This window comes from Loa loa (assembly GCF_000183805.2).
Source record: "Loa loa unplaced genomic scaffold supercont3.59, whole genome shotgun sequence".
NCBI classification, from domain to species: Eukaryota; Metazoa; Nematoda; class Chromadorea; order Rhabditida; family Onchocercidae; genus Loa; species Loa loa.
In genome coordinates, this window is record NW_018108239.1 from 210,638 (window position 1) to 231,597 (window position 20,960).

The 20,960-nt window shown below is 32.3% G+C and overlaps 6 protein-coding genes across 6 annotated transcripts in view; 5 read left to right on the top strand and 1 right to left on the bottom strand.

The window, feature by feature from the left end:
• Nucleotides 1-2: 2 nt before the first annotated feature.
• On the top strand, nt 3-302 carry LOAG_05349 (hypothetical protein; the record flags this gene model as incomplete). Its single annotated transcript, XM_003140891.1, has 1 exon — nt 3-302. A coding segment is annotated over one exon (300 nt), but the record flags the coding sequence as incomplete, so codon positions are not given.
• A 325-nt stretch (nt 303-627) lies between these two features.
• LOAG_05351 (RNA binding protein) lies at nt 628-5,497 on the top strand. The gene is made up of 12 exons (XM_003140892.2): nt 628-1,033; nt 1,176-1,430; nt 1,980-2,084; nt 2,287-2,584; nt 2,751-2,830; nt 2,915-3,018; nt 3,166-3,358; nt 3,496-3,558; nt 3,688-4,014; nt 4,314-4,446; nt 4,665-4,966; nt 5,266-5,497. The coding sequence occupies exons 1-12, from the start codon at nt 668-670 to the stop codon at nt 5,362-5,364; spliced, it is 2,325 nt and encodes a 774-aa protein (XP_003140940.1). The 5' UTR covers nt 628-667; the 3' UTR covers nt 5,365-5,497.
• Nucleotides 5,498-6,895: 1,398 nt separating this feature from the next.
• Nucleotides 6,896-8,640, bottom strand: LOAG_05354 (hypothetical protein; the record flags this gene model as incomplete). The annotated part of the gene is made up of 5 exons (XM_003140893.1): nt 6,896-7,038; nt 7,246-7,345; nt 7,719-7,877; nt 8,057-8,315; nt 8,537-8,640. The coding sequence occupies 5 exons, from the start codon at nt 8,638-8,640 to the stop codon at nt 6,896-6,898; spliced, it is 765 nt and encodes a 254-aa protein (XP_003140941.1).
• Nucleotides 8,641-8,963: 323 nt separating this feature from the next.
• LOAG_05355 (hypothetical protein) lies at nt 8,964-14,882 on the top strand. Its single transcript, XM_003140894.2, has 15 exons — nt 8,964-9,107; nt 9,444-9,575; nt 9,707-9,858; nt 9,959-10,029; nt 10,551-10,659; nt 10,813-10,949; nt 11,172-11,310; nt 11,423-11,607; nt 11,781-11,946; nt 12,232-12,317; nt 12,646-12,864; nt 13,116-13,325; nt 13,437-13,527; nt 13,759-13,946; nt 14,134-14,882. Exons 1-15 carry the CDS (start codon nt 9,070-9,072, stop codon nt 14,350-14,352), a joined length of 2,142 nt encoding a protein of 713 aa, XP_003140942.1. The 5' UTR covers nt 8,964-9,069; the 3' UTR covers nt 14,353-14,882.
• Nucleotides 14,883-15,406: 524 nt separating this feature from the next.
• Nucleotides 15,407-18,003, top strand: LOAG_05357 (hypothetical protein; the record flags this gene model as incomplete). The annotated part of the gene is made up of 6 exons (XM_003140895.2): nt 15,407-15,683; nt 16,050-16,250; nt 16,559-16,689; nt 16,924-17,070; nt 17,435-17,621; nt 17,929-18,003. The coding sequence occupies exons 1-6, from the start codon at nt 15,417-15,419 to the stop codon at nt 18,001-18,003; spliced, it is 1,008 nt and encodes a 335-aa protein (XP_003140943.1). The 5' UTR covers nt 15,407-15,416.
• An 869-nt stretch (nt 18,004-18,872) lies between these two features.
• The window catches only part of LOAG_17300 (hypothetical protein), a 4,086-nt gene continuing 1,998 nt past the window's right edge, over nt 18,873-20,960 (top strand). Inside the window, exons 1-2 of the mRNA XM_020449960.1 lie at nt 18,873-19,019; nt 19,436-19,579. Coding sequence (XP_020306441.1) covers nt 18,887-19,019; nt 19,436-19,579 — 277 coding nt within the window. The 5' untranslated portion in view covers nt 18,873-18,886. The remainder of the gene's footprint in view (nt 19,020-19,435; nt 19,580-20,960) is intronic.

Below are 20,960 nucleotides of genomic sequence, written 5' to 3' on the forward strand. Positions count from 1 at the left end.
ATATATATATATATATATATATATATATATATATATATATATATATATATATATATATATATATATATATATATATATATGTATGTATATGTTTCATTGTAATTGGCTGTATTATAATGCAGAGGGCATTTTTAAGGTATGAGAGCCTTATGTTTTCTATAATTATCATTTTAACTGCTTCTAATCTCTCCATTTACTGGGAGTTTGTTGCAGGTTGCTATTTCGTTTTTGTCTTTCCGATGAATACAACTAATTTTATGCTGAATTTCAGACGCAAAACAATTGTTGATTTTGCGTTTTAAAAATCAACAATTACACAACATTATATGTATCATTGGATGCCATATGAGGGAATGGCTTCCATATTACTCGATATAGGGGTGGGTGCATGAATTTCCACCCATGGATGTTGGAGTTCAGTTGAACTTTTTTTATGATTAAATCTAATTAACGATTTTTTTTAAAAAAAAAACTGTAGATTTGCATGTTCTTTGAACCGTTGGAGATTTCTCATTTCATCAAATATTTTATGCAGTTTTAATCGTTGCATTTCTATGTTTTTGACATTTGCGTTTTTCATTCTGAAAATTCTTCACTTCTCTAAAATTTCTAAATTATCAATTGCATTTTTAGAAGCTAACAATTTCCACAGGATTGCATTTTGTGAATGTCTACTGAGGTGAACTGCATCAACGGCGGTAACTCGGAAATCCATCATCAGCAGCAACAAGAACCTCTGACGGATAGGATGGAAAACAATGTTGTACTAACAACCACACCCGCTATTAAATCGCTTATGACTGAAGAAACCGATTTTTTTCCGGAAATTACTGGTACTAGTAGCCATTCAGTTGGGACGCTATGTTCCGCATCTGGTCCTGGCTCCGGAAGCAGAAGTCAAAAATCGAAAAAGCGGCAAAACCAGAAAACTTTTAGTTTGACGGATATTTTCGATATGCATAAGGGAATTGGAAGTTGGGCTGATGCTGCTGCTGATGCTCATACAACATCCTATTCGCCTTCCATCTTACAGGTATATACTATCTACAATCTGATATTTTAATAACCGTAGCATAGAATTCATTTTCATACATAGTACTTTTTTTGTCGATTGAAAATACTGTTTATTTTTGATGATTTTTCATCTCCTTTTCGTCCACTGTCAATCATTTCAGGAATCTTCGGAGGCAAAGCAGATTTCTAATGCAATGCAGCGAGCAAGTGCGTCACAGCAAAGTGATTGGAATCAATATCACAATACCGACGGGAATATACGCCCGTCCTCGCTAGGTTTAGACCGAGCAACGCATTCCAGGAATGTGGATTTGGCTAATTTGCCGGATAGGCCACCGTTTGAAGTTAAAGTGGCCAATATTAATTATAAATCCTCTGACAGCGATCTCTTCTATTTCTTTGGGGGTGAAGGCAATGTAAGTCACCAACAATTTAACTCCATATCAATTCAGGCTTTATTACAAGGAAAAAGAAATTGTTTAAATCATTGATTATTAAAAATTTACAATTGGTGGGAAGGTAAATTTTTTCACGACAGACTAAATTAGTTATGGTATGATTTGACTGGTAGCATGTTGGTTGGAGCATTCCGGATAAAACATAGAGCTGTGGTTCAATGCCGTTATAGGACGTCTATAGGACGGTTTTTCCATCGCTAGTCAGCAAATTTATTACACATAGTAAATTTGCGTTACTGCAATGGTAAATCAAGAGTTCGCTGAGTTTCTGCAACAGTTCGCATGCCAGTATTTGGCGATGTACTACTTTGCGAAACTACTGCTTGTAGGACTTATGGTGATCGAGAGTTGGCTTCTAGTAGATCCTGCTTAATTGCCTTAGTTCGATCACACACAGATATTAATTTGGATCACGTAAAGTTGATGCAGTTTTTTTGGCTCATTTTCATAGCAGTTGTTTACTGTTTGCATCGGCAGGTGTCTCTCATTATTTTCTAAATATTTAAGGTTTTAAATATTCGCTCCGAAGGTCAAGCTACTAGACGCGGCATAGCGATCGTTTCGTTATCATCCCAAGAAGCTCTTGTGAACGCTCTGAAATTGAATAACATGGTAGATTTTGTTTTTTTTTTTTTTAGTACGAAACAAATATTTTCCTCCCATATTTCAAAAATTATCCAGTAAATTCTGTCCTTATACAAGATTGCAGCGTTATTAAATAAGCTTACATATCATTTCGCTTTTTCTTTACTTCCTTTTCGATCCTTTCAATGGATGGAAGACTTTACCTAATTGATTCTTCCGCAAATTTCAGGAACTACAAGGTCGTTCGCTGAGGGTGTCACTTCGAGATCATCAATCTCGTCCATCTTTTGGTAGCAGTAAGATACCTCTTCAAGATCATCAATCTCGACCACCTTTTGGTAGCGGTAATATAGGACCAAATAATGCTTATGAACACTATAGGAATAATGATAGCTGTCATGAAGGAGGCTACAGTACGTTGCCTCATCCCCGCCGAGGACCTACATCGGTACCGTATCATGCTTATAATTCAGAAGGCCGTGCTAACCGATTACCTCTCCAACACTGCTCCTCATATCGCGGTCGAGGTTTGTTTTGGAAATTAACAATCCGTATAATTTGTGAATGAAGTTTATATGAAGAAAAAATTGTTTCCATGGATATAGACCATTTTCTTCACTACAGAACGTTGGTTTTCTGTTCGATATAGTGATAAAGAGAACTAAAGTTGCTTTCATTTAATATTTGCTTCAGATAATCGAAGGTACGACTATGGCAATCGCCTATTTCGTCATCCAAAGCCTGGAAATAATCAAATTTCTCCTCGTTTAATGGTCCGTTTATAATTTTGAGTCTTTTTTACACCGTTTTTTTATCGTATAGTTCGAATGCCTAAAATTAAAGTTTAGAAATTTCAGAATCGTGGTTCTGATTCATATGGCGTTTCTCCTAAACCATCACCACTTAATGAAAATCATTTCTTTCACCATAATGTGGAAATGGAGCATGATGCCGATAAAAGGTAGATTGCCTTATTTATAATCTATGATAACATCTTTTGTGTCCACGTCCTTGTTATATCTTTGGTATAAAGATATAGTTCAGATAACTGGCCAATGAAGTGATAAGAGTAAAAGATCAGTAAACTGATTAAAAATCATTATTTCAGAGGTCTTGGTCGTATTCGAACGGAAAGCGTGAGAAGTAGTACTACAGATGGTACCGAGAAACATGAAAGACGTAAACTGCAATTACAACCTCGGACCAAACCTCTTAATAGTACTGGAGATGATTTGCCTGCTAGGCCAACCAATATCTTTGGCCTTGCGAAACCTGTAGATACTTATGAAAAAGAAAAGCAGGTTGATAGTTTTCATCTTTTAGTAAGCGGATATCAGGAAACTTAAGTCATGAAGATTGGGATTTTTAATGCTACGAATTTGAATTATGGTTTTAAATTTCCATTTGAGTTAACTTGAATCTATTCACATTCTTTTAGGTGGAAGAACGACTGCGATTGGAAAATGAAGCTTTTAAAGCAGCCGAGCAACGATCGAGAAAGGTTAGCGAAGCGGGAATCGTATTTGTTCTCCGCAGTTTTTGAATTAGTTTTTTACAGAGTCGAAAGAATTTTGCTGCCGAACATTGTGTTTTTATACAGATGAAAAATATCAAATAGTATGTCTTTTAGAGCAGCGAACGTGCTGTTTCCGTTCCTGCATCTCCTTTATTAATCCATGGGCAAGTTTCGGTGGTAACTGGATCCTCGTTACATGATGATCGTGAAAATTGTCCACCACCAGTCGAGAAAGCTATTCCAGAAGCAAGTTATAAATCAGTGAAAGGTGATGAAAAACTTGAAACGGCTTCAGTTACCCCTCAATTAATCACTAATGAAGGGCGCGTAGTGGAACAGACAGAAACTCTGGTGACTACCCTACCATCATCAGCTCTGCAACTTCCACCCTCACCTCCTCAACTGTCTATTTCAGCAGTCCGCCGGCAATCATTTTCAAACGTAAGTCGCTTTGATTTCTTTGTCAAAATTCGAGTATTTACGCGATTACATCTTCGAGTTAAAAATAAGAAGGAAGAAGATGATAAGATGACGTCTCGAAAATCTCTGAAAAATCCTGTTCTAAATGAGAAGTTATGGTTATTTTATGTTTGCTGTACTGTTGATCCCTATGATATCCTGGTGTTCAGGTATTCATTCTTTTAAAGGTATTCATTCTTGAAAGTTCTGATTGCGCTCATGTCTTCGAACTGTAATATGAAGTTCTGGAACATTTCTCTGGATAAGATGTATTTTTTCAGTATCCTAAAATGTCTGAAACGCGTACATCTGCAACATTACTGCGAACACGGAACAGTTATAATCGAACATTTACTCGCTCTCGGGATTCTGTCCGTACACAGTTCCCATCTAATAAACTACACAGTATTCCAGGTTTAATTTTTACGATATCATAGGAACTTCCACATGTTATTTTTCCATAGTTGTTTTCTCCAGAACTTTATGATAGAAAAATGGACTTTCTCAGAATAGAAATGACAGAGTCTGACTATTCCGGGAACTATTAACTGCATTGAAAAGAGTTATAGTACTATATGATACAGAACCAGGCTAACGAAAATTTCACTTCCAGCTAGATGATATCCTTTTAGTGCGTCGAGGAAAAAGTGGCTCACGTCGCAGTGGCGCGAATAGTGGAGGTTCAGGATCGAATAAGGACAAGCATTTTGTAGTGAATAGGGAGAAAGTTGAGGGTAACAATGTTGGTTCAAGTGTGCAACCTGTTGTATCTAATGGTCCGAAACAAATTGAAAATGGATCAAAACCGGAGCAACAATCCATATCAAAAGAAGAAAAGCGTGAATTCGTAACGAGCACAATGGCGACCGCAGTTAAACAATCATGGCAACAACACTCCGATCAGCAATATTCCAAAAGAGAGAAGAAAAAACAGGTCTCCTCCAGATTTGTATATATCAGCAAAAAATTCTGGAGTGAACGGGATTTGTTGAATCCTTAGGTACACACACTCACACTTTCTATAGTTGCAAGCTTTTTTTTAAATTTCTTCCTTTTGAAAAGATTAAAATCATGAATTTCTTTTTTAGATTGGAAACGGTTGAAACACCGAACATTTTATCGTGAAGTTGGATAATTTAGATAGGTCATAAGGGGATACATTGAGTTTCGGAACCATTTCTTTTTCAAAAGCAACCAATAACTGTAGTATTATCAATAAAATAATTGTTACAGATAGCAGCAACAAGAGAAATGCCGAAGTATATTGAACCGAAGCCGTTTACATTTTCATCCGAAAACAAGTATGCAGCACTTCTGGAAGCAGACGATTAAAATTCTGGGATGACACTCTCCAGTTTCCCAAGAATATTTAATTTTGTTTGTCTTACAAACAGATAAAGATTCGATGAAATTGAAAAATAGAATATTAGCAAACAATTTACGTCTTAAGTCCTTTAAAGAAATATCAAAGTTTTAGAAATGCAATAAATTTAAGAATTAGAGAATGGGCAGAATATCGATCAGTAATCGATAAGCTCGGAAATAACTTCGACATTATACAAATTGTATCGATTGACCCGATGGTATTTCTCTCTGTACATTCGTTTGTGTCATGTTAATTTTGTTTGTATATCGAAATACCACACTCGTTTGTGTTTGTTTTTCCGTTTTTATGCAGTTCAAAAAATAAAAGAAATAATTCACAGTTAGCGGGTCGGTTTACATAAGTTGTTCATTTGAAAAGTTCAAAAACTATACGTTTGCATTGCTTAGATATGTATGGAAATTTTCAGTTTAAAGTTCATAGATGTATCGAATGCATTCGGAGAAAGAAAGGCAAATATTCAGGGTTCTTTAGATTGTTTTCTAGATTGTTTCGGGATTTTGCACAAATTTATGGGAATGCAATTTATTCTAGCATGATAGTGACTCGCAACTTCCTGTAATATTTCATCAGCTGTTTATGAGGTACTACAAAATTTCATCTTTTACTTATCGTCATTTTGTAGGATCTCAGAGTTTTAAAGATCATGAAACTGCTGTATGTTTAATGATGAATGAGTGGGTAGCATTTGACAAACCTATTTGGTTGTCGTTTTTTCATCCTTGTTTAGTTTTGGTATTCGGATCATTTGTTTTATCAGATTAGTTCCAGTTTTTTTCCCATGAAGAGATTTGTAAGTTTTCGATTTATTTGTATTGCAGCTTTTTCTATGATTCTTTTGAACGGAAAAAAAACTTTCCACATCCCACATCTTTTTCCCCTTTTTGCATATATACATATATATATATATATATATATGCACATGTCAGTGGTCTCAATCTTTTTAATTCAATTGTACGAGGCCGGTAGATCTATATATTCTGTATGTGTTTATCAGTATATTCTTTTCTAGATGCAATTTTCATGATAGATCTCTTTCAATATCAAAATGGAATATTATTTTTCTTTTTTTTTGATGATGGCTAGAAAGTGTCGGAAAACTTTTGCTCCTCATATACGATTGAAATGAATACGTTTATAGAATTTGACAGATAGACAGGTATGACAATTATTTTATAGGAAGTCACATCATAGAAGTAAGAGTCATTATTTCCACGCAAATCTGATTTCAGTTTTTTTTTTCCCTCTCTTTGTTTATCATTTCTTCATTAATTTATCGTGGTTTCGATAACGAATTTGCATTTTCTTTAAAGAACGAGAAATCTTTTATTACATGAGTGATTGATTGTATTGTCGTTTTCACTTTTGCTATTACTGTTATTATTATTATTATTATTATTATTATTACTGATAAACTTACAGCTAATCATTTGCTGTATAAATCTAATTAACAATGAAGCATATGGGATGAGGAAACCGTCATATATTAGAATTTTCAGTATCAATTTTTGCTTGAATTAGGTGATCAAAAAACATAAAGTTTCGTCTGGTAACCATTATTGTTTTCTGAGCGGAAAAATTATTCGAATTAATTTTCATCAAATCGTCAACACTTGTTATACCTATAAAATATCTCGATTTCGTCCGCCTTTCCCAGAAAATATCATGTGTCAAAGAAGTGATGACGTGCTACTTAATGAAAATGTTTGAAAGTGCACTTATTGGAATGAGTAGTAATTCTAAATTTAGGGATGTTGGACGAAACAGCTTTTTGGCATCATAATTTTTAGTGGTTTGATAATATTAGTGATTCGATTTACTATACTTACCGTTAAGTAACGTCAGATCATTTCCAATGCGCTTGATCAATTGTTCACGTCGAATGTAATTGTCAACATTTGCGTACATCATTTTCTTGCGTTCATTAAGCTGTAATAATATGTGAAATGTTTTTATTTGCATAGCAAAATCAAATTTGGTAACTCTAGATTTCATAATGCCATCTTTGTTGAGGTCAATTGACGTAATGGATTGTTGTCCATTACTGATTTAATAAAGTAGGAGTGTGAGAATAGAGCCAACTTCTTCAAAATAACTGTTCAATTAGAAGATCTTCCGGATTCATCAACATCGAGATTATATGTAAATCCTATTTAGTTGCTCTTTGCATGCTTCTCTAATTTCTACTGTAAATTAAATCCGGTTAACGAATTCAGTAATACCACTCCAATCTGTTTTCCAAATTATTTAATGCATAATAAATATGATCTGTTTTCCAGCTGTTTCATGTTCAAAATTTGACCTTATTTTTGATTTTCGAATGATCGATCCTACGTGACACAGTACCATCTGACATACGTTCCGCTATAGCTTCAATGTATTGTATTCGTTTCGTTAATGAGATCCATTTCCAGGTGCAAAATGTTCGTTCGATTTGTTTCTTTCGAGTAATTCGTCGAAACTAGAAATAATTTAGTACGGAAATGATGGTTCAGGTGATTTCCGTTCTGGGCGTTAAACCAAGTTAGTTATGTCAGGTCTTTTTAGTCTGATTACTTCTAGTTGACACTCCAAAAACTCTTTGACAAATGGCCGATTCAGAAAATGAAAAGTGAAGTAAAAATAGAGGAATTCCCTGACAAATTGTTGAATGATAGTAGCAGCATGATTTTCCATTCCATCATAGTGATTTTGGAGGATTGCATCCGTTCCTGACGGTGGTACTTCATTTGGTTTCAAACGTTGTTGTCGCAGATAAACACTAACACTTGAAGCATTCATACGTGTGATCATTTCGTACTTCATTATTTCATATGCTTTGGTCTGTCGAACTTCGTTCAATTTATGCAATATTTTCCCACTTGATTTCAACAGTTCGTTGTGTTTATTTATAGACTTACTATAATTTTGAAATTGAATGATCCAGATTATATGCTTTCCTTTTTTTTGAGTTAAAAAATTTTAATTCGAAAAGAAATTTGTGTGGTATTTCTTCGTTTAATCTCATCAATTTTCAGTATTTTGTTCTGATTACTGGAAATTGAAAACTAAGTAACGTGAATTTTAGCAATTTCAACATTCTTATATTTTAAAATTTTAGCTTGAAGAAGTCTTACTGACTTGCTCGGAATCCTTGTACTACTGTCGAAAATCCCGTTCAGTTGCATTTCATTAGTTGAGTTTTCCACTTCCGCCAATTCCGACTTTTGATACTTGCAATACATATGGGTAGTTCAGCGTTTTATATGATTTCCATTGAATTTAACCTGTGTATAGATAAAAAAATCTTTACTTGGGGTATGAATGAAACATTGATCGTACCGAGAAGACGACAACTTTGAAGAACTTAATTTTGAATTCGAATTTTGCGGCGTGTAATAATTTTAATCATTGAAATAGAATGTACAGAAACGAATAACAGAGTTATTTGAAAATAATCGGTAGTTGCTTAGCAACGAAACATGCAGCCACTAGAATCGTGCATTGATCTATTTATCGCTTAAATAACAATCTTTTTAAATGATCGGTTTTGTTTTTTGAGTTTGTTGACTTCCAGATATGACACATCGACATAAGTTACATTCAACAATCATACATAACGAAATGATATATATCTTTCAATATATCCCTCTGGAATTATACTGATCGGAATTATGGAGCAAACTGATGGAAACAGTGGTCACTTCCCGAGGTTCTTTTTTTTCCTTTCCAACACTAGCGTAGTAACCGACTACAACTTAATGGTATTGCTGAATGACAAAGTTAAAACACAAATAGAGGTGCTGAATTAACACTGCCACAAAATGGTCATTTAATATTGAGAAGAAACATGAACGATGTATTTTTGTAAATTGTGATGATTTTAAGATAAAAAGGAAATGTATGGTTTATAAATTTCAGGTAAATTTCAATTTTATAAATTTCAGGTAAATTTCAACTAAAAATTCGCAGAGGATTTACTTTTACTGAATTCGTAAAATCATTACAATATATTTTCTGAAATTTATAGAAAGCGAAAGATTTTCAGGAAAGTGAAAAATATTGAATTTGATGCGCATAGTTACAGTCCAGCGGTTATTATTAAATACGAACTGGAAACAGTGGTGCATAATTTGGAAGGTGCATCATTTGCTTCGTTATCAAAACACTGCAAAAAAATGTTCGTTAATGCAATTTTTGTTTAATTAATTATTGTATTTTGGCATTCGTGAATTTCTTGGATTCTTTTATTGACCTCACATTCTGGATGACCTTATAACTTTATAAAATTTTGGCAATTTTTGTTTATAGCGTTCAGTTGAAAGATCTGAATGAACGAGTTGATACATCAGCTCTTGCTCGACATATCCTCCAAGTTTGTCCAATAATACCAGAATGCAGGATTGATCAATTGGAGCAAATATTGTATTATTTACAAAGGCGACACAATTCAGGCAGTGGAGGTAGTTTTCCAATTTCAATGGGATTTTCTTTGTTACTTCTTCGATCCCATTGTAAATGACTAATAATTGCTAATTGAAAGGTGATAGCTGCTGGTTCTAGGTAATATAAATTTATCGACAAAAGACCTGAATATTGCGTTGACATCACGAACAAGCATGAGTAACATAGAGGTTATTTTTCTGTTGTCTGACCAAAACATTGAGATTTCACGGTATATATTGTCGCAAGCACTTTGTGGTCGTGTTCAAACTTACAAGATGAGCAAGAAACCGGAATTGAAAAGGAAGTTATTTTCTTGCATTATTCATCTTTAGAAGATAAATAATGCATTTTAGACAAGTTTTGCCGGAATGTGTTTTTATTTGAAACTTTTTTTTAAAACTGGATAAAAGTTAGTGGTGAAATGCTTCATGAAAGTCCAATCAATATGTATTCTTGTGTAATCCCAGGCAAATTTTAAGTAGATATCGAAGGTAATGACTTTAAAATATATTCACATACCTTACTTTTTTAATCATCAGCTTTTGCTTATTTAGTTGATTAATTCGATTAGCTTAGTTTTATTCTTCAAAAATGAAGCTTATAATTCTTCCAGAAATTTTTACCTCACTGTTATCCCTTTCCACATCCATCACTCCAAGCATAGATTCCATCTGTTCCGGCCAACTCTCAAAATGACCAACGCTTTCAGAATTATATCGAAATGCTTTACGATGAAGTTTCGGAAAAGACAAAAGCTACAGCTTTGTTCCTAGAGCTTAGTCAGAATCACAGAAATCTTCAACAACTTATTGAGAATGGTAATATGGATCGATAATTCTTGTTTCTTTTATTTGCATATTTCTTCTTGAAAATTGAAGTATCCCATTTATTTAATTATTTTAATAAACCTTATTTCACTTAATTATTTTAGTAAACCTTATAGCATCATTAAAATGCTTATTTCATTGCAGAGGTATTGATGGGTGCACTCGTACGTGTGTTACGAGATAACTGGAAGAAAAGTTTCGAACTTGCTACTAATATCATTACAATGCTTTATAACTTCTCTATTTATACAAATTTTCATCAATTTCTGGCGCATAATAAAGTTTATTTTCATTAATTTTCGTTATATGTTCGAAGACAACTACATCCATAAAAGAGTTTAATTTCTTCGAGAATTTTCGTTAAATTTTTGTTTCTGGATGTTTCCGAAAATTTTCATTTGCGAAAGATGTAAAACACTGTGCATACATTATAAAAAGTATCATTTTAAACAAAATCTGCACAAAATGCACGAGTATTTTGTTATGTGATAAATTCGTACTAGATTGGTTCTCTGTCGATGCAAATTGTTGATTATGGATTGAAACGTTGGGAAGCATGGAGAACTGAAGCATGTCACGGTGATGAATGTACTACACGTCGTCTTAACCTCGCAATTTGCAAACAGCAGCAGTTAACTGCTGGTTATTTTTTTAAAATTTTCTTAAAACGGAGTATAAGGATATAGGGAAGTGTTTACCTCGTTAAGAGATAAAAATTGAAATTGTATTAAGGTTTTAAGATATTGTTTTGCAGCTTGTTTAAATTTGTTGCTGAATTTGGCTGAGGATATTAAAGTTGAGATGAAAATGGTGAATCGACAAATAGTTGCATTGCTTTCGAAATGTATACAAAACCAAGATGCCATTTTACCGTTGCTTATATCTGCCATCAATTTTTTGCTTAAATTAAGCATTTACAGTGAAAATAAGGAGGCCATGGTATGTATGTGTGTATTGACAAAATTCAAAAATATGTTTGGAAATAAATGATTTTTAGTACTATGTCGAAACCTAATTGCTCTAAGTTGTCTATATATAGTCACTTTTTCGTCTTTCACATCTTTCTTTTCTTACAATTCTTTTAATTTGTCATTTTTCAACAAAAGCTGCAGATAAACGGTCGCATCGTAGAAAGTATATCGGCGTTATTTCCTATAAAAAACTTGACTCTACGACACAACGCTATTCAGTTGTTATTCAATTTGTCATTTATACCATCTCTTCGTGATCAAATGGTTTCTGCTGGCTTTATTTCTTACATAGCACCGTTAATTAACGGTAATTTTTTCCTTTAATAACAATAAATTATCAATTAGGAGTTTCGATTTCGAACTTTACGACATAACGCTATTCAATTCCTATTCAATTTATCATTTATGTTGTAGTATTTTTGTGAGATATTAACATCGAGAATATGGGATATGTTGAGTGCGGAGGTTAGACGTTTAATGAATTAATGAACCCTCAAAACAATTACTATATGTTGACCGATTAGTAAGTGGATAAATTATTGGGAAGTTTTAAACGTCATTCATTTGGTTTGATAGTTTTATTTTTCCGAAGATGAAAGCGCTTTAAAATTTCTCTATCAATTAAGCATCAATGATGATGCCAAAGCAATGATTACTTACACCGACGTTTTACAAAATGTAAGTCATTAAACATTTTACCAATCGAATAACTAAGGTAAATTAGTGACCATTCATTATGGAATATTGTTGGGAAAGGAAAGTAAGGTTGCTACTGATAAATCTGGAATTAAATGTTTCTAGGTCGAAATTGAGGAAAGGATGATTCCAATATATGTTGAACATCTTTTACTTGAGTACATGAATTTCCAGAATATGTTGAATCCAGAGTAATGACGTCGTATAAAAAAAAACAATTACGATAATGGTCATGAGCATTTCCAATTTATCAAATTTTGTATTTTTACTAATTAGAGTTCCTATATTTCATCAACCTTCTATATTACAGCTAATGCGCATATTGTTAACTAATAATAATTCGAATATAGTGAAAGCAATCCTGATCAATATAGCATTGGAGAAGCGTAATGCTCAATTACTTTGTGGTGCCGATGGTGAAGGACTTAATTTATTAATCGAAGCAGCTTTAAATCGAAGAGATCAATTATTGCTGAAGATAGTACGCAATATTGCAATTCACAGTGGCCCTACACAAGCTCTATTTTCGGTAAATGAAAATTTATTAGCATTAAAATACTCATTGACTAATTTACATAATTGATATGCAGAAGGACTATTGTTATCCTTATTAGGGAAAAAAGCTGAATTTTTCTGTTTTTCTCAATCTTTAAAGACTCTTCAAGAAAAATTTCTCAATCTTCTAACTTTTTTTAGTAATCGGAAGAAGTAATTACTGGACCAAATAGTTCAAAGGAATCTTTTTATAATGACTTCTTCCCTTATACTAATCGTTTACAGAAATGGGCTATCTGTCTGCTCGAAATTGTGGTGAACAAAAAAACTGAGAAAGGACTTGATTTATTTGCCCTAGAATGTTTAGGCATTATCAATCAGCTAACCAGCGTTGATTGGGCATCGTTAGCTGAGCAAGTTTCACTTATTGCTTGGATTGAGGATAATCTGAAAGGACAGTATATGGTTCAGTCACATCCGGATCAACTGCTACAGGTGGGTAGATATTCACAGATAGAAATTTCCAACATAAAAAGGAGAATGAGAAATATATGACCGCTTAAAGGTAAAAAGGAATTGAAATTTTATTAATGATTCTTGCTCTAGGTGGTTATTCTTTGTGGAACAATGGCTCGACAATTAAATGCGGCTCGTTTGATAGTACCGCTTACAGATGAATTGGTCGAATTGTTGACAGGTACTGTTCTTTTAATCACCTTAAATATTTGTTATCTGAAGGCAGTTTATTCACCAGTGAAAGCAGTTAAAATAATTTATTGTTTGCTAATCTTGTTATACTTTAATTTATAAGAAGATTTCAGAAAAAATCATTGCAGCTTCGAAATAATCATGTTTTACTTGAGTTTTTTCTCACATATCCTTTTTTTTTCACTGAGAGCTACCACTCGTTTGAATTTTTTGATTTTAGCTCAACAAGAAGATGATGAAATAGTTATACAAGTGGCTTACGTTTTTTATGCTATAATAACGCATGAAGAACTCAGTGAAAGTGTTATGGGTGGAAGTGCACACATTGGTGCTTATCTTATCGATTTAATGCACGACAAAAATGTACCTATTCGTGCAGTATGTGATCGTGCGCTTTCCATTATTGCTGTAAGTATTCATAAGTAATCGAAATAAGTAATACAAGACGATTCTATTAAATGAGATATTTAGTTGAAATAAAAGTAATCTGATAAGCGATATATGTAAACAGTAGTGAAATAATGATGTCAAATAAATGTATCAGTGTGATGTAATTTTAATTATCGTTGTTCATCGATGTGTGATACTTTTCCAGGGACGTAGTGAAGAATGGGCTCGGAAAATGGACATTGAGCGCTTTCGTTGGCATAATTTACAATGGCTAGAAATGGTTGCTGATAGCAATAATGTAACATCGAGTGATTCGGTAATTTCTGGTTCACCGGATATTTACAACGAGGTATTCGGTGCCGAAGATATTCTTGGTGATGCATCACCGGATATTTCCCTTACACATGCAAATAACGACTTTTAAACTTTTCGAAATATTTCACAAATCATTTAGGAAGTTTTCTAGAGGTTTCTATAGATTTGTGAAAATCAACTTGTATTTTACTTTAAGCTGCTGCAGATGTATAAAAATATTGTTGTTATCATTAATATCAGTGATTATGTAACTTTCATCAGTAGATGATCTCATTTTAACAATTCGCTAGTCGTAAATATTGTCGTTACCTCACGTACTTTCTTTTATTTGTGTTTGCACTTAAGCGTAATTCCATGTTTCTTGGAGATTTAGAAAAGACTGAAGAAGAGACTGGGTCAAAGTTTAACTTGTTCTTCAATTATCATTCTCATTCTCCAGAGATTCTGCTCCCTCTTTTCCAGTCGTTTTCTCTATCTCTTATTCGTTTTGGTTAGAGTTCATAATTTGATGGCAGTGTGCATAAAAATATGATTGTATACAAATTTAGTTGCAATATTGGGATTAGCAGTAAGTTCGCCTGCCAAATATCACGTGAATGGATTGAATGCAAAATTAAATGAGAGGAAATAATATGTTCGATGGTATTTACCGATCATCAATTTACGCTCTCTTGAATAATTGGCACTTTTTCAGCAAAAAAAAGGACAGTGAGAAACTTTTTAAAAATTTTGGAGGAATATCAAGTCCGACCATATCTGCTGGTCATCGAGAAATACTGTGATTGAATGAGCAAGCTGAGACATAGTCATGAATTACCTGTAAACTGGGTTTACCATTAAATATTTAAATGTGTGAAGTCGGTGAAATTTTCAGTTAAGGAGGTTATTGCTTATGTGTTGAAAATTGTAAGAATCTCGAATCAGAAGTGTCTTTGCTCAAATTAGTACTTATCATTTTTGTTACAGTTTGTTTGGATATCTTATAACTAAGTTCAAGTCAACAAGAGTATAGCAGAGTCAGATTTTCTGACACGTGCTAATATGTATATGTATGTAGTTTGTAGTTTATATGTATGTAGTTTAATACGTAGTTTATATACGTAATATGTAGTTTAATACGAATAAGGGTGATGTAGATTCGTTACATTCTACGTTATAAAAGCATTTCTAGTTATGGTATCGGTCGTGATAGCATGGTCTAATTCAAACGTACGACAAGCTTGTATTGCTGCTGTCGTTTGTGGCCTATGTATATTATTCCTTATTGGTAGCGTTTCAATTACCAGATCGTTGATACTCACAGCAGCTGCATGGCTTTCAGTATTTTCCTTCTTCTCACTAATATCAACGGTTATTTCATTATCAGTAACACAGAAGCCATCAGTCAATTATACGTATGGTTTTGCACGGGCACCTGTTCTTGCCGTCTTTGCTACTACCGTTAGTGCTTATTTTGTTTGTTTGGCATACTTCTTTTCAAGGTGATAGTATTTTTTGTGACATTGGAAAACACTAATTAATATAGCTGCCTTAAATTTCATTTCCAATTTCATCAGTTATCTTGTAATGTATATAATGATTTCATATGTATATATAAATAATGAAAAGTTAAGAAATGTTTTTATATTTGATTTAAGTCTTCATGAATAACAGTAGTAATAATATTGTGGCTGGAAGAACAAATTGGTGAATGATCCAGTCACAAGTAATTACTGATATGTTGAGAAACACAGGAATAGAAAATACGAACTTTTCAACTTTGAAGTTGTCAATTAATTATTTCTTTTAAAGTGTGGTTATCTCCAGGTCCTTGCAAGTTTAGCAGCTATATTTTTGATTAAAGAAAGTATGGAGCATATTTTGGAGAATGATCACCATCTTCATCCAAATGGCTTGTATATTTTTGGTGCGATTGCAGCATCCGTTTCATTGGAAATTGCCGCTTATGGTGTCAAAAATCAACCAATACAACATGTACTTACTGCATCTAGTAGTTCTTCATTACAGGTATGCTTTTTACACTTTTGCGTACTACTTGGATATTTTTTTAGTCAAAAAATAAGGTCTCTCAACTTTTTTAAAATTAGATATTCAAATTTTGGTTATTATGGTTTTGTCACTTTTTTTGACAACGTGAAGACAGTCTTTTAGATGACTGGAAATCCTCGGCTTTCTCTCAGAAGGGGAAGGAAAAGGAGTAGAGACAGAGGAAGAAAGCAGGTATCATCACGGTAAAAGAAGAAATGTCCAGAAGGTTAAGTTTAAAATTAAATAAGTATTCGTTTCTAGGAATTAACAAATATTGTCATTTTCAGGAACATTTTGCTGATATTTCCCATGCAGTTTGTTACATTTTGCCCGGTCTTAGTGTACTTCTATTGCCCCGACTGAATGCATTATCACTTTTGGCTCTTTTAACAACCGTAGCATGTGTAATTACACATTGGTAAGGAATTTCATTCTATGTTTCTGCATAATTTTACAAATTGTTTTGGTATTTTAAAATATTGTGTATCTGGAATGAATGAATGATTTCCACATCTTTTTTTTTGCCTCATTTACTTTTGACTTTCTCTTTTTTCTCCTACTATGGTCAAAATCGTAGGTATGGAGTCAAATACGATTAAAACATCTTTGTCTACTGCAGATTCTAGATTCTATTGTTATCATTTTTTTGAAGGTTTGTGTCGAATTTATGGTGGATTGATGCAGCTGCTACGTTGATACTTTCAATTTGTATCTTTCTGACAATGTGGCCACTGTCAAAATATACTGGTCGAATCTTATTGCAAACCACTCCATCCCATATTCACAACCAATTAGATAGGTAATTAAGTGATTAAATAATTAGTGTGATTTTCAGTCTTTCAGATTTATGCGTTTCATAAACTAATTGTTGATTTTTAATTATAATACTGACAACTAAAATATTCAGTGCAAAATGTAATGTAAACTATTAGGGTGTTCCTTTTCAGTAGGGCGGAGAATTTATGCACATCATTATCTTGAAACACACTAAAAATAGTGTCATTCGCATAATGTTTTGTTTATAAATTGACTTCTTGATTTTCGGAATTTTTTTTTCTTTTTAATATTGCCAAAATAGGAACCATCCTTTTTTGCTTTCGAATTTATCACTGTTACCGATAATATTACGTATGTATTTGTAATTTTCCCAATGTTTGATTTAGATGCATATCAGAAGCATCGACAATCGATGGAGTTCTCGAATTACGACTAGCCCATTTTTGGCAATTAGATTTTACAACAATGGCTGGTACAGTGGATGTTCGAGTACGTCGCGATGCTGATGAACAGTTGGTGCTAGTGTTGATAACCGAAAAGCTTTCTGCTGTGATCTCTATATTAACAGTGCAGGTAAAAAGACGTAATCTTCATTATTTACGGCTAGTTAAGATTCACTTCAAATATGTATAAGGTAAATCTGAAAGTTTTTTTGAGCTTCGTGGGGAGAACAAACTTATGTTATTATTATAATATATGGTGGGGAAATTGGGGGAAATAAAAATTCACAAAAATTCCTTTAAAAATTGTAGACAATAAAACTTGGACGGCAATTTTTGGCTTGGAGTTTTGCTAAATTTTCAGTATTTCATTTGGATCCAAAATTACTTTTAAAAAAAAATGTATGTAAATGGTAGGATTTAAAGTAAAAACCTTTCAGATTATTAAGGATGTAGTAACAAGTTGGCAAGCAACATGTAAAACGCATTCAGTACCTACCATGCGACCTGTATAGACCTTCGCAGTTCCATTCTTCAAGTTCATTAAATCAATTCGAAGAATCACATCCCCATTCTCATTTCCATTCCCATGAACATGAATATGGTAGTCACAGCGAAGGTTATGATCATTCTCATGATATTCATCAAATACTTCATTAATTGATTTAGTGTCGGATTCTTGAATATGTCTAGAAAATCTCATAATTCTTTTTCTCGGTTTCGGCAGCATTACCTACTAAAAATTCGGCTAACCCTAAAGTTTCCTAAATTCCGAAAAACTGTCTACGACTTCAGGAATTACATCGATTCTCAAGTCATATTTTGAAACGGCAAAAGGAAGGCAATAATGGAGTTTCCATTCGATGGTTTTTTATTGGGTTATAAAAATAGCAAATGAACCATCTGAATTGGTGACAGGCTATAGAAATTATAAGAAATAGTTAAAACTTGTCACGTTGGAATCATGATAATTAAGTCAATGAAAGTCAATACATTTGCATACAGTTTATTGCTTCTTCATGATAAATTTATGAAACTATTTTTCATTACACCTTTTTTATTCTCTTTCATGCCTCATCTTTGTTCACATTGTTGTGATGAGTTTACAAATAGATCAGAGTTCCTTGTCAAATGGTGATAAAAATTATTTACTTTCATTATAATTCAAATGTCCAAGGTTGTATTTCAAATATGGATATTTAAAAACCTTCCATGGATGGGATTTTGATAGTTAATCGAGTGATGTTATTCATTATTAATAATAAGCAATGAAACTTATTTTTGCAGAGGAAAATAAAATTAGGCAGATTTACATCTGCCAACATTTTGTTGTCAAGCATTAGCTTTATTCAAAACATGAGAAACAAAAAAAAAAAATTAGTAACAAATTCTAGTTCGATGTACAAAATATCAGCACGTTTTATGCATAGATTAAGCAGAAGAGAATTGTTAGCAAAAATCTTACGTGTTGATCATATTGGTGAATTATCAGCAATACGTATTTATGAAGGACAAAAAGCTGTTATATCAGGTAACTTTTGTGGTTATCCTTTCTGTTCTCTTTTTTTAGACTAGTGACACTTTGTTTTTGCGTTTCATGAATAAATCAACACAACAATAAGTGAATCAAAATATTCGGTTCTAACAGTTGCATAATGATAATGAAAAATATCAAAAGAAAATAGTGACAAAGAGAAGATGATAATAGTTCCATGCCTTATAATAGATCCTGTTTTGCCGGATACATGAATGAAAGGAATACCCATCAGTTATTCATTTTTCTATTTATTTTATAAAATTATCTGGAAATTAATCTTGATTTTCTATTCCTTTTCCTTTCTTTAAGCGATAATCAGTTGAATTACGAAACTCTCTTGAATATTTCATGGAATCCGACTTATTTAAAGTAATCAAATAGCCATTTTTTTCACTTACTGTCACTTACAGGTCAGCATTCATTCAGATCTGTTATTGAAGAAATGCAAGCACAGGAGAAAGAACATCTTAATGTGATGGAACGATTATGCGCAAAGCATAATATCCAACCAACAATTTTAGCTCCAGTGCTGAGCATTGCTGCTTATGCATTAGGTTCATTAGTTCGTTTCTTTTCCTTTAAATCAATTAATTTAAAAAGTAAGCAAGATATTATGGCTTTAAAAGAATTAATTTCGGCTTAAAACAGTGCTTCAAATTGAATCGTATTTTTTGTAATTTTTGATTTGAAATTGCATTATACATATTTAATCAACCATTTTCTAAATAACATTTAAGAAGAAGCATTTCTCTTGAACTCAAAATTTTTTAATAATATCCGCATAGTTGAAAATGTCACCGTTTTCATTATTTTTAACTATACATATGCCTTAATGAAATTTCAGTCTTGTAATGCTGTTACTTCTTTTTTTTATTAATATAGCAATTTTATAAATGATAATTTCGAAGTTAACGTTTTGTTTTTCTTTTTTCGTGATTGAAGAATACTGATGTGCATCTTTCAATAATTTGTAAAAATAGAAAAATCAGAAATGTTCGCATAAACATATCTCGAAATACCCATTCTTTATGGAAATTTAATTTCCAGTTTTCAAAAAATCTTTTGAAAATTTTCTGTTTCACTTCACTGGAATGCAGAAAAAAAACTTCGTTTACCTAAACTTCCCTCCAAATTGATTTATACTAGTCTAATGTGCTAGATATATTGTAAGAATGATAAAATTTAAATGGGAAATTCTCAGCAACCAGAATGTTATGTGGTAGATTGCTGCTTTGTTCCATCGTTCTTTTCAGCTTATGCTAGCCTATATAACTTCAAAGTCAGCTAACACCATATAAACCTATTGAAGATGGACTAAAGCGAAAACGTCTGGTCTGGATTAGCTTTGATTATCCTTCATTTAGTTTATCTGTCTTGGGATTACTTCCGAAATGGCTTGCATAGCATTTCATCTCACAGTTCTAATTAATTAATCATTTTCCTCACTTTATAGCATTTAGTTAAGAAATAAGACAAAAGGAAAAAGATAAAAAGACAGAAGAAAAAAAGGAAAGACAGTCTTCATCAGTTTGTCATTATTATTATTATTATTATTATTGTTAATATTATTATTATTTATTATTATTATCATTAGTTATTAATTATTAATTATTAATTGCTACTATTAATTATTAATTATTATTTATTAATCGTTAATCATTAATTATTAATTATTTGTTATTAATTATTAATTATTATTATTTATTAATTATTAATTGTTAATTATTATTTTTATCAATTATTAATTATTAATTATTAATTGCTACTATTAATTATTAATTATTATTTATTAATCGTTAATCATTAATTATTAATTATTTATTATTAATTATTAATTATTATTATTTATTAATTATTAATTGTTAATTATTATTTTTATCAATTATTAATTATTAATTATTGATTATTAGTTATCAATTGTTGTTGTTATTATTA

Excerpts from the sequence above, each read along its gene's own strand:
- LOAG_05355 (XM_003140894.2), top strand. The coding sequence starts at position 9,070 with ATGGAGCAAACTGATGGAAACAGTGGTCACTTCCCGAG. Across the intron at positions 12,318-12,645 it reads ACACCGACGTTTTACAAAAT|CTAATGCGCATATTGTTAAC; the intron begins GTAAGTCATTAA and ends TCTATATTACAG. Across the intron at positions 13,528-13,758 it reads ATTGGTCGAATTGTTGACAG|CTCAACAAGAAGATGATGAA; the intron begins GTACTGTTCTTT and ends TTTTGATTTTAG.
- LOAG_05351 (XM_003140892.2), top strand. The coding sequence starts at position 668 with ATGTCTACTGAGGTGAACTGCATCAACGGCGGTAACTCGGAAATCCAT. Across the intron at positions 1,431-1,979 it reads TCTTTGGGGGTGAAGGCAAT|GTTTTAAATATTCGCTCCGA; the intron begins GTAAGTCACCAA and ends TAAATATTTAAG. Across the intron at positions 3,559-3,687 it reads CCGAGCAACGATCGAGAAAG|AGCAGCGAACGTGCTGTTTC; the intron begins GTTAGCGAAGCG and ends TATGTCTTTTAG.